At 44.1% G+C, this 12,758-nt stretch overlaps 1 protein-coding gene across 1 annotated transcript; it reads right to left on the bottom strand.

Moving 5' to 3' along the window:
* Positions 1–1,565: 1,565 nt before the first annotated feature.
* LOC120786892 (chondroitin sulfate proteoglycan 5-like) lies at positions 1,566–12,509 on the bottom strand. The gene is made up of 5 exons (XM_040122638.1): positions 12,428–12,509; positions 6,327–7,092; positions 4,816–5,004; positions 4,347–4,509; positions 1,566–1,760 (listed from the first exon to the last, which is right to left on the bottom strand). The coding sequence occupies exons 1-5, from the start codon at positions 12,507–12,509 to the stop codon at positions 1,566–1,568; spliced, it is 1,395 nt and encodes a 464-aa protein (XP_039978572.1).
* Between the last annotated feature and the right edge of the window lie 249 nt (positions 12,510–12,758).

Below are 12,758 nucleotides of genomic sequence, written 5' to 3'. Positions count from 1 at the left end.
TTTTCCGCCACTTGGGGGCAGTGCAAACCAGCTGTGGACGCAACGCTGGCATGTTAGCACTTTTTCTAAGCTTTTCCACTGATAAAGAGCTTCCTGCTGCAGCCAAAACGATGCTATGAAAGCAATGAGAGTAAACCTAAACAGTGATATTAGGGCCATAACTCTCTGGTTCTGATGTTGGTTGGTCAGCAGATCCACAGTGACACTCCTCTCTACAAATATAAAAATCACTATAGACCATACTATATAACATATTACAGGAAACTATCACAGGAAATGTGTAATGCTGGTTATAGTAGAGCCATTTAGCTACTAAAAATTTTTATTGCCTTTCTACAACTTTTAGGAAGCAGTCGGCTGGTAACTGCACACAGATGGAACCAATGTCTTTATTATCTTAAATGTGCCCCACATTTAGTCACTTTCAAATCTAAATGAAAGACTGTTGTTTTCCTCAACATTTGATTGATCGATTTCTCTGTTTTATTTTTTTCTCTCTCTCTCTAATCTAATTTCATTCTATTTCGATTGATTCAAATTAGTTTCTATCAGCTTGGAGAGCTGTCCGTGGTGCTGAAGTGGCACACAGTCACCACTGTGTGTGTCGTGTAATTTGTGAGCTGCCTACTGTGGCACAAAAGCAGGGTCAGCCATGCATTCCGTTATTATTAGTATGGGAGCAGTCGGGCAGTAGTTAGCTTCATCAAGAGCAGACATGCAGAGAAAAGAGAGAGTGAGAAACAGAGAGAGTCTAGAGGGAAAGTGGAGCTCATAGCAACACACGGGGACAAGCTGGATAAAATTAAAAAGATTTATTCCAACCACTTTGAACTATAATCCTCCATGTATACCCAAAAAAGTACAAAAGAACCTCAAGTACATTAAAGTATTAGAAATCACATCGAAAAACCAAGACACAGCGTGTGTAATATGTGTATATAGATTCAAATATCAACTCCAAGCAATTACTTTGACCTCATGTAATCTAGACATATCCACTTATTAGCAATGTCAAACACGAATATTTCGCAAATACAGATTCACTTGATTTCCATGTACTTCTTTTGCAAATATTACGTTTTCAGACACTTTTCGTTGATAACACCAATGCATGCGGGCAGAGAGAGACAGTAAGGCGGGGCAGGCTGAGGTGAGGGGAGGGTTTGGGGAAACAGGAGACAATGAAGGAGCAAGAGTTCATTGGTCAAAGACCAAGGCAGGGCATCATTAGAGAGGAAAGTCAGTCATTAATTGGTCCAAGCCAGAGATTTTAGACCAGCGTAGGAGGCAGATAGAGAAAAGAAAGGAGGCAGCGGCGCCACTATGTGATCACTGATGAAGGCATGGGAGCCTTGTAAACAGGACTATTGTGCTTCTCAAGTTGTATCTTTAAATTCATGTTGTGCTTGCTTATGACATGTGACTCGATTAAAATGGTATAAAACACACAGTATGTACTTCGCAAGGTGTAAACAATGTTAGCTTATAATGATCTGTTGTTGTTTGTGTGCACATACATTATTTTGATCTGATTCTCTGGCAGCACACTTTGACAGATGGTGATATTATACCAGGTTGTTCTGGAGCATGTTTACCTCGGCATTTTCCTCTGTGTTGTTGGGGGTGTGTCCGTGGTCGTGGACGACAGAGGTTGGGCGATTGTTTTCGTGCTTGGGGGAATGAGAATTGAGGATGTTCATAGACCCCTCTTCCTTGGGTTGCGGGGACTTTGCTGGTTCCTCCTGCTTCTGAGGCTCATCCTGTGGGGAGAGTTAGTTACTCTTTACACACACCTTGACGTACTGTACACACACACACACACACACACACACAGCACATTGGACACAGGGTTCTGCAACCATAAAGTGCATCACCTCCTCATGTTTGCATGTTTGAGTGTTGATGTGGCTGCACCTGCAGGAAAGTCTGTGGAAACCTAGACCCTTTTCTGCATATACTCAAGTTCCACTGAAGCACGAGAGCCTTCCCATTCTGATTTGTTATTTATAAATCTCTTGTGTACAAAATTTGTATTTTTATTTGAACAGATGAGGTAGCATGTCCAATTCACTGGACTAGGTGGTAATTTACCAGGAAAACCCAATAGTTATGCTCTGGCAAACGCTGCGTTCACTGAAATATGCAAAATATGCAAAAAATAAATTGCATAAACCTCTGGGGTGCATTACACTGTCAGGTAAGCTCCTAGTCAACAGGTAAAGAGAAGAGGCTGTCTACTCCATGTGTATTGGAGGAAACACATGGGAATGCGCTGTCCCCAGAGAATAATGGAGTTAGCAGTGACAAGCGCATTTCAGGGCAACTGACCAAGTAGAATTCTCAAAGAATTTTGACTAAATTGAATAAAAACTAAAAACTAAACTAAAAGTGGAAGCTTAAAACATGTGGCTCAATAACGACCAAAGCAAAAATCATAATCCTGTCTCACATTCATGCAAGAGATGATCCTGAACTGATAGGGGTTACTGTATGAACTGTATTCCTAGACCTTTATCTAATCAACTAATGATACCTCAGCCTTTTAAAAAATACCAATTGGCTCTCTGACATTTGAAATACTGCATTGCAGACTATGTGCCTGCAGGGGCTTTTCAGCCTCTAGACCTGACATTCAGAGCAGTCACAGAAACTCATCTGTAACAACTGTGCTGAAATGCCAGCAGAGCTCTGAGAGCAATGTTCTATATTAAACGATCAAGTCACAGTGTGTTCACTCCAGTTAGCCCAGCCAAGTATGGGCAATGGACTGAGAATTAATATGTGATTTTGAAAATCGCAACCTGTGCATGTGTTTGTGAGTGGAACTGTGTGAAATGTATTAAATGCGTGCAATAATCAGTCAGAGAGCTGTGTTTGTATGATTCCAAAACTATGCTGTCTGCGCACATCTGCTTGTGTCAGATGTTCAAGCCATCGATTGATTGGCTTGTCACAGGCATCTGAAGGTCATGGACACAACAGGCAGTAAGTAGGGCACCATCGAACACACTGGCCACTGCTGGACACAACTCACTAAACACCGTTTCACACCAGAGACAAAAAGCTTGAGGTCATGCAAGTAAAATGGTTTTGTTCAGTCAATCTCATAGAATTTATATTACATTTATATACCATTTTTGGTTAATCCCTATTTATATCTGCCTCGATTAGAAGGAATTTCCATTGATTATTGAGTTGAACCATGCGTCAGTGACCTTGTATATTGTATTGGCTTAGTAACCCAGCAGGCGAGTATGATTGATGAATGCCAAACAGAGGCACAAATAAATCTGCAAACACAAATCCCCTCATAGAGATACGTGGATAGAAATGAATGCATCAATGCATACACTTTCATATTCACGGACACACACACATGCTGCTACAGAATGCAGTTCACCTTATAGCAGCACTACATGCGCAACCTTGGGAAGAGAATTGGGTAGAAAAGGGGAGACCTGCTGCACAGGGACCCTAAAATGGCTGTCTGGGCTTCATGGGCACAAGAGCGAAGCGAGCAGTTAAAACAAAATGGAGGCTCGGTTTCCTCATTGAGCTTCTCAGGAAGCTGCAAAGGCACAGGTAACAGAGGCAGCAAATGTGGGAATAGCTATTTATTCACACAGCACTGACTACATAACACTTCTGAACAACTGGTTGCAGGAAGCCTCGTAGGAGGTGATTAATCATTTTACCTACAGTGTACGTGGAATACAGCTGATACAAGATCATATGCAGGGGGGGTTTGTGGAGGTGAGGTTTTACGGCAAATGGAGAACCAAAATCTGGCATGTAGCAGTTGGACAGTGGGTAAGTTCAAAGCAAAGCCAGGGAGGGAAACTGCTACAGGAATTGTGGATGTTTCTGCTCTGCTTACCTGGAAGTTGTTATAAGGGTTTCTGGGTTTATACTCCCAGGTATAGCTGGTTGTTGATGGCCTCTGAGGGGATCGGTGAGTGTGAAAAGCATTAAACACACAGGTATACTGTACATACACAACTCCAGGTGAAAACCCAATAAAATGTCCGATTTAACAGGGAATCAAGTTGAGTTTGGTGTGGGCAGAACACTGCAAACTTCAGTAAGTGGGGTGTTTTCAGTACAGACAGAAAGCCATGCACACAGACAAAAAGACGCACGAGCAAAGACAGAAACATAGATCGAATCACTACTCAAGCTGGCAGAGAGACAACGTAGGAGAGAACAAAATGAGGAGGAGAGGAGAACAGATGGAGGACAATTAAATAAAAACAGGCAGAGAGAAAAGAAAAAAAAAATCAAATGGAAAAGAGAAAGAATGGAAGGAAAGAGAGAGGAGAGTAAACATGAGGAGAGTTGGGGCATACCTGACAGATAATGTTGTCATAGTACGCCAGGTTGTGAGTGTGGGCTTGGGGAGCAGGCGGAGGGGTGTCACAGAGTTTCCTTACATTTGGCTGCGAGCCGTCGGCTGTTGTGGAAACCGAGAGGCCATCAGTCTGTGGCTCGCTGCTCTGTGGGCGGTACTTACTGCTGGATGTCAGTAGGAGTGCAGAGAGAGAGATTAAATAGATATTTTCAGCTAATATGTCTTTTTTTTTTTTTAACATTCTTTGCATTTGTATTTTTCAGCGTCCATGTTTTCGTACATTGCTCTGCACAGTGTGAAACTGGGGTTAAAGCTCTGGTAGACACGTACACATCATACACACAAATATATCATCACAGGCTAAGAATGTAAATAATTCAGTAGGTATCAAACAGAATTACATAAACTCAACTAACAACACACAATATTTTACACTCTCACCTCCCAGTCACACATACGTCACACACCTGCGTTTGCGAAGGCGCCTATTCTCATTCTTGAGGCGGTGCAGCCTCTTGGCAAAGAATACGATGATCATGAAGAGGAGAAGGAGCACAAAGGAGGCCACGCCCACCACCACACACATCACCTGGAACTCTGTGACTGCCCAATCACAACGCGTGCCTTTGTTCCAGATGTAGTCCTGCACATTGCACCTGGATGCGTAGGGGGGCAAAAGCAGAACATGAAGAACGGTCATTCTTACGCCATCATATAGCTTGTCTTATTGAAGGATTTGCCTTTTATAGTAAATAAAAACACTGATTTAGTGTTTGTAATCCACTCTCCTATTCTCCTGACCTGCTGTATGAAAAAGCCAGTAGCCAAGAGTTTTATCATGAGTCTGTGCCCACTGCACTAGCTTATTTACCATATTTATAGCTACAGCGTGTTATCCGGAGTACAGAGTGTAAAATGGTACTCAGAGCTGATGACATGGTGTCCTGAGGTCTGTCCAGCAAAGCAGGGATTCGGCCTGCAGCCGAGTCCATAATGGGATCAAAGGATCAGGACACGTGCATGCATATGTTTGTTATTGTGAGTGTGCACCTTGTCCATATTCCTGTCTTTCTCTGTGCAATGGCATCCAGGTGTTTATATGCTTAGATATCCCAGTGTGGGTGTGTGTATGTACATGAGTGTGTGTGTATGTGTGTGTGTGTGTGTGTGTGTGTGTGTGTGTGTGTGTGTGTGTGTGTGTGTGTGTGTGTGTGTGTGTGTGTGCGTGTGTGCTATACTTACTCAGCAAGTATAAGATGAGCAACAGTTTACCTCTAAGCTTACAGTTAGGCTGCAGGATAGGACAGATGGTTCTATCAAGGCATGATGTTTGTGCACGAGTGTGCGTTTATGTGCATGAGCAGTGTGCATGTGTCTTTATTTAATATGTGTGCGTTCCTCCCTGACCTTACTGTATTGTCATCTTTTTCATACTTTCTATGTTTGCGTATTGCGTGTGTCTACATCAACTGTCACCAGCCTACCAACAGGAAAGCCTACCACACACATACACATACTCTTTACCCCCCTGCCTCCAAAACTGAGCTAATCCTTTGGCGACCCTGCTGTGATCTTGAAGAACCCCTCTGACACATTAAGCCAGCCTTCTGTATTAGTGCATGTGTGTGTTTTCAGTTTGTGTGCACTTGTCTGATCTGTCCTAAATCTTTTCTTTTGTGTTGGAGAGGGAACATATGGGAAATTTTCCCAACAGCACAAAATAAATTGGGGAATGTTTTAGCTCCCAGCAATCCTCCCGAACACTCCTGCTACCACTCACACACTGTACATATGTGTGTATACCAGTTTTCCTATAAATGTCAGTGCCTGCTTGTAAATGCTAATAAAAAAACTTCTATGTTACTAAACACAATGAAAAAAGGAAGACGGTGTAAGTCTTCTTACAATGTACCCAAAGACAACCAAACCAGCCAGTGCAGTTTACCTGTACATTAAAAAGTGCTTGTGTTTTTCTTACCTGCAGAAGGCTCCCATTCCTGCCAACACGGTACACACCCCTCCATTGAAGCAGAAGTTGGGTTCTATGTCACACTGAGACACACACACCCCTGGTCCAGAGCGTACAAAGCCCAGCCTGCAGCCGTCAGTCCCTATGGCACCACCCAAGCTTAACCCATCACCCTTGTCCGGCCCTGGCATGGGAGGAGCAGGTGAGGAGGGTCCGCTAGCCACATTGGGCTTCACGTTGTCAGGAACAGCAGAGGAACCAACAAGGAGTGGATTCTCGTCCTCCATTTCGGCTGGGGGAGAAGGGGTGGGCTCAGGTTCTGGGGTAGTATCTAATGCCGAGAGGTCGTCATCAGGGGACAGGTAGTCGTAAAAGTCCGAAAGCGTCCATGCAGTAGGGTCTCCCCCTTTCTGCTTCTGGGGTTTTGGGGCTTTCGCCCAATCCAGAGCAGCATCAGAGGGGACAACATCCGGCGCCAGGCTGTGGAACTCCACGGTGATGACGTCATCGGACAAGGGGTTTCCTGGCTGGTCTGGACCCGCCCCACCGGCAGTGAGCTCCTCCCCCACAGGTGGGTCCTCCTCTATGAAGTCTAGGTGGGCATGTTTATGAGAATGGTGATGTTTGGTGGAGCTGAGAGGCAGTTTGGCCCCGAGACCGATCAGGTGGTCTCTCTCTGCTGAGTCATCACTGAGCACCATCCTGGTGTTCAAGGCCTCCTTGTTAACAGATGACTGGTTGTGGTGATGATGGCGCCTGGCCAGTGAATGCCTCCCTGTCAATCAGACATGAAAAAGGTTATAGGGTAGTCCAGTGATTTAGTATTGTACTTCAATAAAGTTGGGACACTCACAAGACACAGATTAAGAAAAGATTTTTCAAAATCACTGCAGCAAGACTGACTTTTAGTCTCTATCATTGATCAATCCCTGAAAACCCTCCATCCTACACTTCCCATAATGCAGCTCAATTTTGTGTTTTCATTAGATCCTTTCTGCCGGAGACACAGGATTTTCATTAGAAAATTTTGATGCCAAATCTCAGGCGGTGATGACCTCAACAGGGTTTATTTGCCTCAGATTAAACAAAGCTCTTTCAGAGCCACTGAAGACATCATACAGCTGTTTTCACGAGCTGAGTAGTCCTCCATGTGACAGGTAAACTGACTTGGATGTGTAAAACCGATTGAGTGCCCCTTTAACATAATCCTATTGTCAACATTGTATCAGTGGCAGAGCAGTGGGGGAGTTTGTCAGTTATTTCTTGTGATTTCATCTAAATATAATAAAAGGCTTGTATACACATATGACTTTCTTTTATTTATTTTTTTTGGATCGGAGCTAATCCCATTATGCTTTCTCTGTTTTTTTTAATAAAGATTGTGGCCCAAGGGTGAAGCATGAATAATTTAAATGGATGGATCCCTACAGTATTCTTTTATAAATGTCTTAAGGCTGTACCAGGGCAGTTTTCCAGGAGAATACCGTTAAGAAACCACATCCTTCACTCTAAATTCACCTAAATTTGACAAACATTATAAAATTTTAAAAAGTGCAATATGGACCAAATCTGTTCATGAGAATGCTGATTTTGTGGCTCAGTAAAGAAAAAAACTTGCTGTGGTTCATGCTTAAGAGTTAAGTGATTAATTGTCAAAGAAATCAGAACAAGAGCTGAGGAGCGTCGTGTAGTCAGACTGTGGAGACGTAGGATTAGGCACACTAAATGACTGACTAATGTGCTCTGGTGACCGAGACCAGGTGAGGATTAGATTAGGATTTAGAGCAATAGGTTATAGGCCAACTGGTCAGGCACTTCTCCTGTACTTGGCAATATGCAGAGAAACATACACACACACAGAGGCAGAGAGAGAAAGAAAAAGAGAGAGGACAAAGAATCGGACAGGAATTCTTAAAACCTTTTAACGTGCAGCAGGTCACCTATGGGCCAGTCATTACAAACTCATGGTGTGCAAAATTGTTCAAACCCATAGAACTGTATTTTAAATTCAAGTGGAGATCCCAAAGTTTCCAAAAAAATACCAAACTTGTCATTTTGTCCTTTCAGACAGAGCCAGGGTAGCTATTTCCAGCCTTATTGCTAAGCTAAACTAACGGGCTGCTGGCGGTTGCTCCATATTTACCCTATAGACGTAAGAGTGATATCAATCTTCTCGTATAACTCCTGACAAGAAAGCAAATTTGTTCATCTCCCAAAATGTACAACTATATCTTTAAGGGGAAACAAAGGGAACAAGGAAGACAGAAAGACCCTGCTGTTGAGCAGTTTTGGGAACATTTTTTTGCACCGGAGGTACTGTTCCCCACAGTTGACTGATTTTCAAAAATCCACTTCTTCATAATTCTACACTGGTCTGGTGCATCTGCACAAATTGCCAAACTTAAAAAATACTTGGCTGGACAGCTTCTCTCCCACTGCCACCCTGAAATCACCATGCCCAATGAGATCACTGCTTTCAGTGTCTACCACTTCATTCAGAGCTAATACAAAAACCGTCTGAACGTGCCTGGAGTCACGAAGACTAGTGGTGGTTAAAGAACCATGACATTCACCTCACATACACGCACAAACACACACGCACGCGCACACACACACGCACACACGCACACACACACACACACACGTTGCTGTTGCCATGGTGAGATGTAAAGAGGTGCCATGTTGAAAGGAGGAGTGGGATGAGGGAGTTGCAGTGGAAACAGAGAATCCAGTGTATGCACTTTCTCTCTCTCTCTCTCCTGTTTTTCAATCAATCAGCCAGCCAGTCAGTAAGTGTTATATGCCAACTCCATCTCTGGGAAAACCGAGGTGAATGAATTGGAATGCTTCACAGTTTGTGAGAGAAATAGATATGCTCCACTGGTTAAAACTGATTACAACTGATTCAAATTTCATTTAAAGGTTCAGTCTGCCAATTTGTTCCCTGTTGAGACTTAGATGCTGGATCCTGTTAGCAGCTGGTAGTCTTATAGCAATTACAAGAACAAAAGGGAACATGAAGGGATTACAGGAGCAGGGCGAGCAAACCGATGGCACGAGCCCCTGCTTGCTAATTTGATTTCCGTCTTAGAAAAATGGTGTGACTTGTGCCTTTAACTGCCGCTCAGCTCTTCACCTCTGACATCACGCTGAGGATGTCACCATGGTAACAAGTTTTACCTGAGGTCACAGTGATTGGCTGGAGTGCAAATTCCCGGCAGCCTTCGCCTTATCAGCAGGGCACAGTGGGATATATGGGTGGGTATCCTGCATTCTGTCGTTTGATGGAGGCACAACTGGTCCTACTTTTTCAACAGATTAACATATATAAACCTGTTCATGGACACTTAACAACTAAAAAAACCACTTAATTGTTTTTATAATAAAACTTCTTTGATTGGTAAAGAACCTTTTGGAAAAACGTTGCACTGCATGTGTCCAACTGCACTGAGTGTATCTCTTATTTGTTTTTGACAACTCTGATTGGTCGACCTGCAGCCCTCACCCATTGACCTGAGTGAATCTTGGCTTTTTAAACCATAAATAGCATTCTCCCTCCCCTTCTGTGTGTGTGCGTGTGAGAGCTAGGGAGATGCTGATGATCTGATCTATTGTGACATATCATCTTCTGGGGCTACAGGGCAGATGGACCTCACAGTGTGCATTCACTCAGACGGTGGACGCACACACACACACACACACACACACACACACACACACACACACACACACACACACACACACGCACACACATACACATAGATGGCAGAGCAGCCAAGACTCTGGATTTGATCCATATTGCTTTACACGGCCTTCAAGGATAATCTGTGTTTCTGTATGTTTGTGCGTGCATGAATGGGTGGACGGACTGATTGCTTGGCTGATCAACAGAATATTAATCAGGTAGGTTAATTGTATGACATTTTTCAAGCAATCATGATCCACTATGATAGTAAATAAAATATCATTTGGTTTTAGAAAATAGGGTCCAAGGATGGTGGCTGTCCAATGTTGTAGAGATTGTAAGGCCCTCTGAGGCAAATTTATGAATTAAAATGACTTGTCTTGCCTTGTCAAGCACTTAGGCATTTTTTGTTATTTTCTTACGTGTTGTGGACCAAACAAATACGTGATTATTGGAGAAAAATAACATAATTAAATAATACAATAATAACTCATAGATGCACCCTCATTTTCATATCATCGTTTAAAATCACAGATCCGCTGTGAAAGCAAACGTCTGCGCAGGAGTTACTGCACAATGAACTTGGTTTGCCTGAAAACTGAGGTAATCATAGTGAGTACTATAGATTATTATATGACTTTAAAGCAACAGTATAGGAACATTGAAGCTATACTTCCTACTGTCTGTGTTGCTTGGTCTATTTCCGGCTAAGGGTCACAGAGAGAGGTTATAATTTTCAGTTTTTATTGAAGTTGTTTTAGAGAGGTGTTGATTAAAAGGTATGATCATTTTGGAGGATCTGGTTTGCGTTGCTGTTGAACTGTATTACGTTTGCTACACAGAAGTGTTTGTGTTATTTAGCCTAACCCCACTGAAATAAATGGAGTGGAGAAAATAACAGAAGCACCTGCCCGTAGAACGTATTGCAGTTCAACGTTACCACAACCTACAGCCTCTAAAACGACCGTAAAGTTGAATCACCACCTCTCTAAAGCTGTTTCAACCGAGGCTGTTGGATTTATTGCAGGACCGTCGTATTAGACTGCATTCGCTTTCGCTAGATGAACCTGATGAACTGCCAGCTGAATATAAATGAAGAATCACCTACACAACGTTGAACCCATGCATCACATATCCACAGCCACGTGGGTTTAAAGCACGAGAGACAGGACGTCAGGCCTATATTAACCGGTCAATATGCCACAGTGTTAACGCCTGGTTACACATTGAGGACGAGAGAAGCGACCGGGGGGGGGGGGGTTCAGTGGCAGCGCGTGCCCAAGTGAAACCTGGCGACCCTCTGCGTGCACGAGCCACCCTGTTGCTGGGCAGCGGCAGCAGAGCTCATCTCCAAATTTCCAGGATTTTCCATTTTTCAGCGCGAGCGTGTGCGTGTGTGTGTGTGTGTGTGTGTGTGTGTGCGCGCACATCCAGACTGGATGTGTCAGATTTTCGTTCCCACACTGCCTGCCCCCGTGTCTCACGGGATGGACAGTAGTAAATGAGACCGGGGGGGGGGGCGTTTCAAGCGGCGTAGCGGGCTCGGTTGTCGCTGGCTTCCCCCTTGTTGTCTGGTGGAATTCATTCCTTTCAGCGCCGTGAATGGGCCCCCTGTAGCCAGGCCACGGTGCACCTAATCCCGCCTTTGTCTGGGGCCACGCACCGCCGCGGCGAGCCGCAGCTGCAGTAGACCACTGAGCTGTCAGATGTCTCCGTCTCCCCGATCACCCACGGACCCATCTTTCTTTTTCTTCAGAAAGACGTGCAGCGCTACAGCTCGTAACATTTCGAAAAAGCAGTTACCTCTGTAGTAAACACTTACAGGAGGCAAAGGCTTTTTTTTTTCTCTCCTTACACTCTGAGTGGACAAGAGACTGTCCATGGCAACAGTCAGCGGTTCAAGTGTCATTAATCAATAGAGCAGCTCTCAACATTACATTTGTCTGCACGGCTTAGTGATTAATCGACAGTCTTCTGTATGCAATTCGATGAAGAAAAATGAGCCCAATGACATTATTAATGCCAGAATGCAAAGGATTATCGATGCTTTTAAAAGACCAGTGTCCATACTAAACAGAATTCAAGATCAGCCTATTAATGCCTTTAATCAGGCAGGTAAGTATCAATAGGCTTAAAGAATTCCAGTGCTGACGATAGAAAGATTATTGAATATTAACCATTGATGCCCACATCTTAAATGGCAGCTGCATGCCTATGCTGAATGCATGGAAAGTGTTATTTGTCATTTTTCCCACATCGAAGTCATGCCAATGCAGGTGTGTTTGATTCACGCACGTGCGTGCTTGCATGCAACACACACACACACACACACACACACACACACACACACACACACACACACACACACACACACACACACACACACGCACGCACAGGGTGGGACTGGATAGTGCAATGGACCTACCGTGAGCAGACAGGGGGATGATGACCAGTGAGACGGTCAGTAGCACCTGCCAGGCCCCCAAACGACTGTCACCGCGCGCCATAACGTAGGCTGTTCCCTTAGATACACTGAGGCAAACTCTGATCCCGTTCCTCGTTGCAGCGGTCAGATGGTGGGCTGTACGATAATCCTCACAGCGGATCCTCCAAAGTTCAGATCTTGCCCGTTTTCGCCATGTCGCCGCGATCTTACCCGAGGTCTGGCTTCCCTGACAGCTGAAGCGTGTGTGTGTGTGTGTGTTTGTGTATGTGTGTGTGTGTGTTTGTGTGTGTGTGTGTGTGTGTGTGTGTGT

This window comes from Xiphias gladius, chromosome 24 (genome assembly GCF_016859285.1).
Source record: "Xiphias gladius isolate SHS-SW01 ecotype Sanya breed wild chromosome 24, ASM1685928v1, whole genome shotgun sequence".
NCBI classification, from domain to species: domain Eukaryota; kingdom Metazoa; phylum Chordata; class Actinopteri; order Istiophoriformes; family Xiphiidae; genus Xiphias; species Xiphias gladius.
This window is presented reverse-complemented; position numbering and strand designations above follow the sequence as displayed.

Excerpts from the sequence above, each read along its gene's own strand:
- LOC120786892 (XM_040122638.1), bottom strand. The coding sequence starts at position 12,509 with ATGGCGCGCGGTGACAGTCGTTTGGGGGCCTGGCAGGTGCTACTGACC. Across the intron at positions 7,093-12,427 it reads CATCCCCCTGTCTGCTCACG|GGAGGCATTCACTGGCCAGG; the intron begins GTAGGTCCATTG and ends TCTGATTGACAG. Across the intron at positions 4,510-4,815 it reads AGGCGCCTTCGCAAACGCAG|TAAGTACCGCCCACAGAGCA; the intron begins GTGTGTGACGTA and ends GACATCCAGCAG.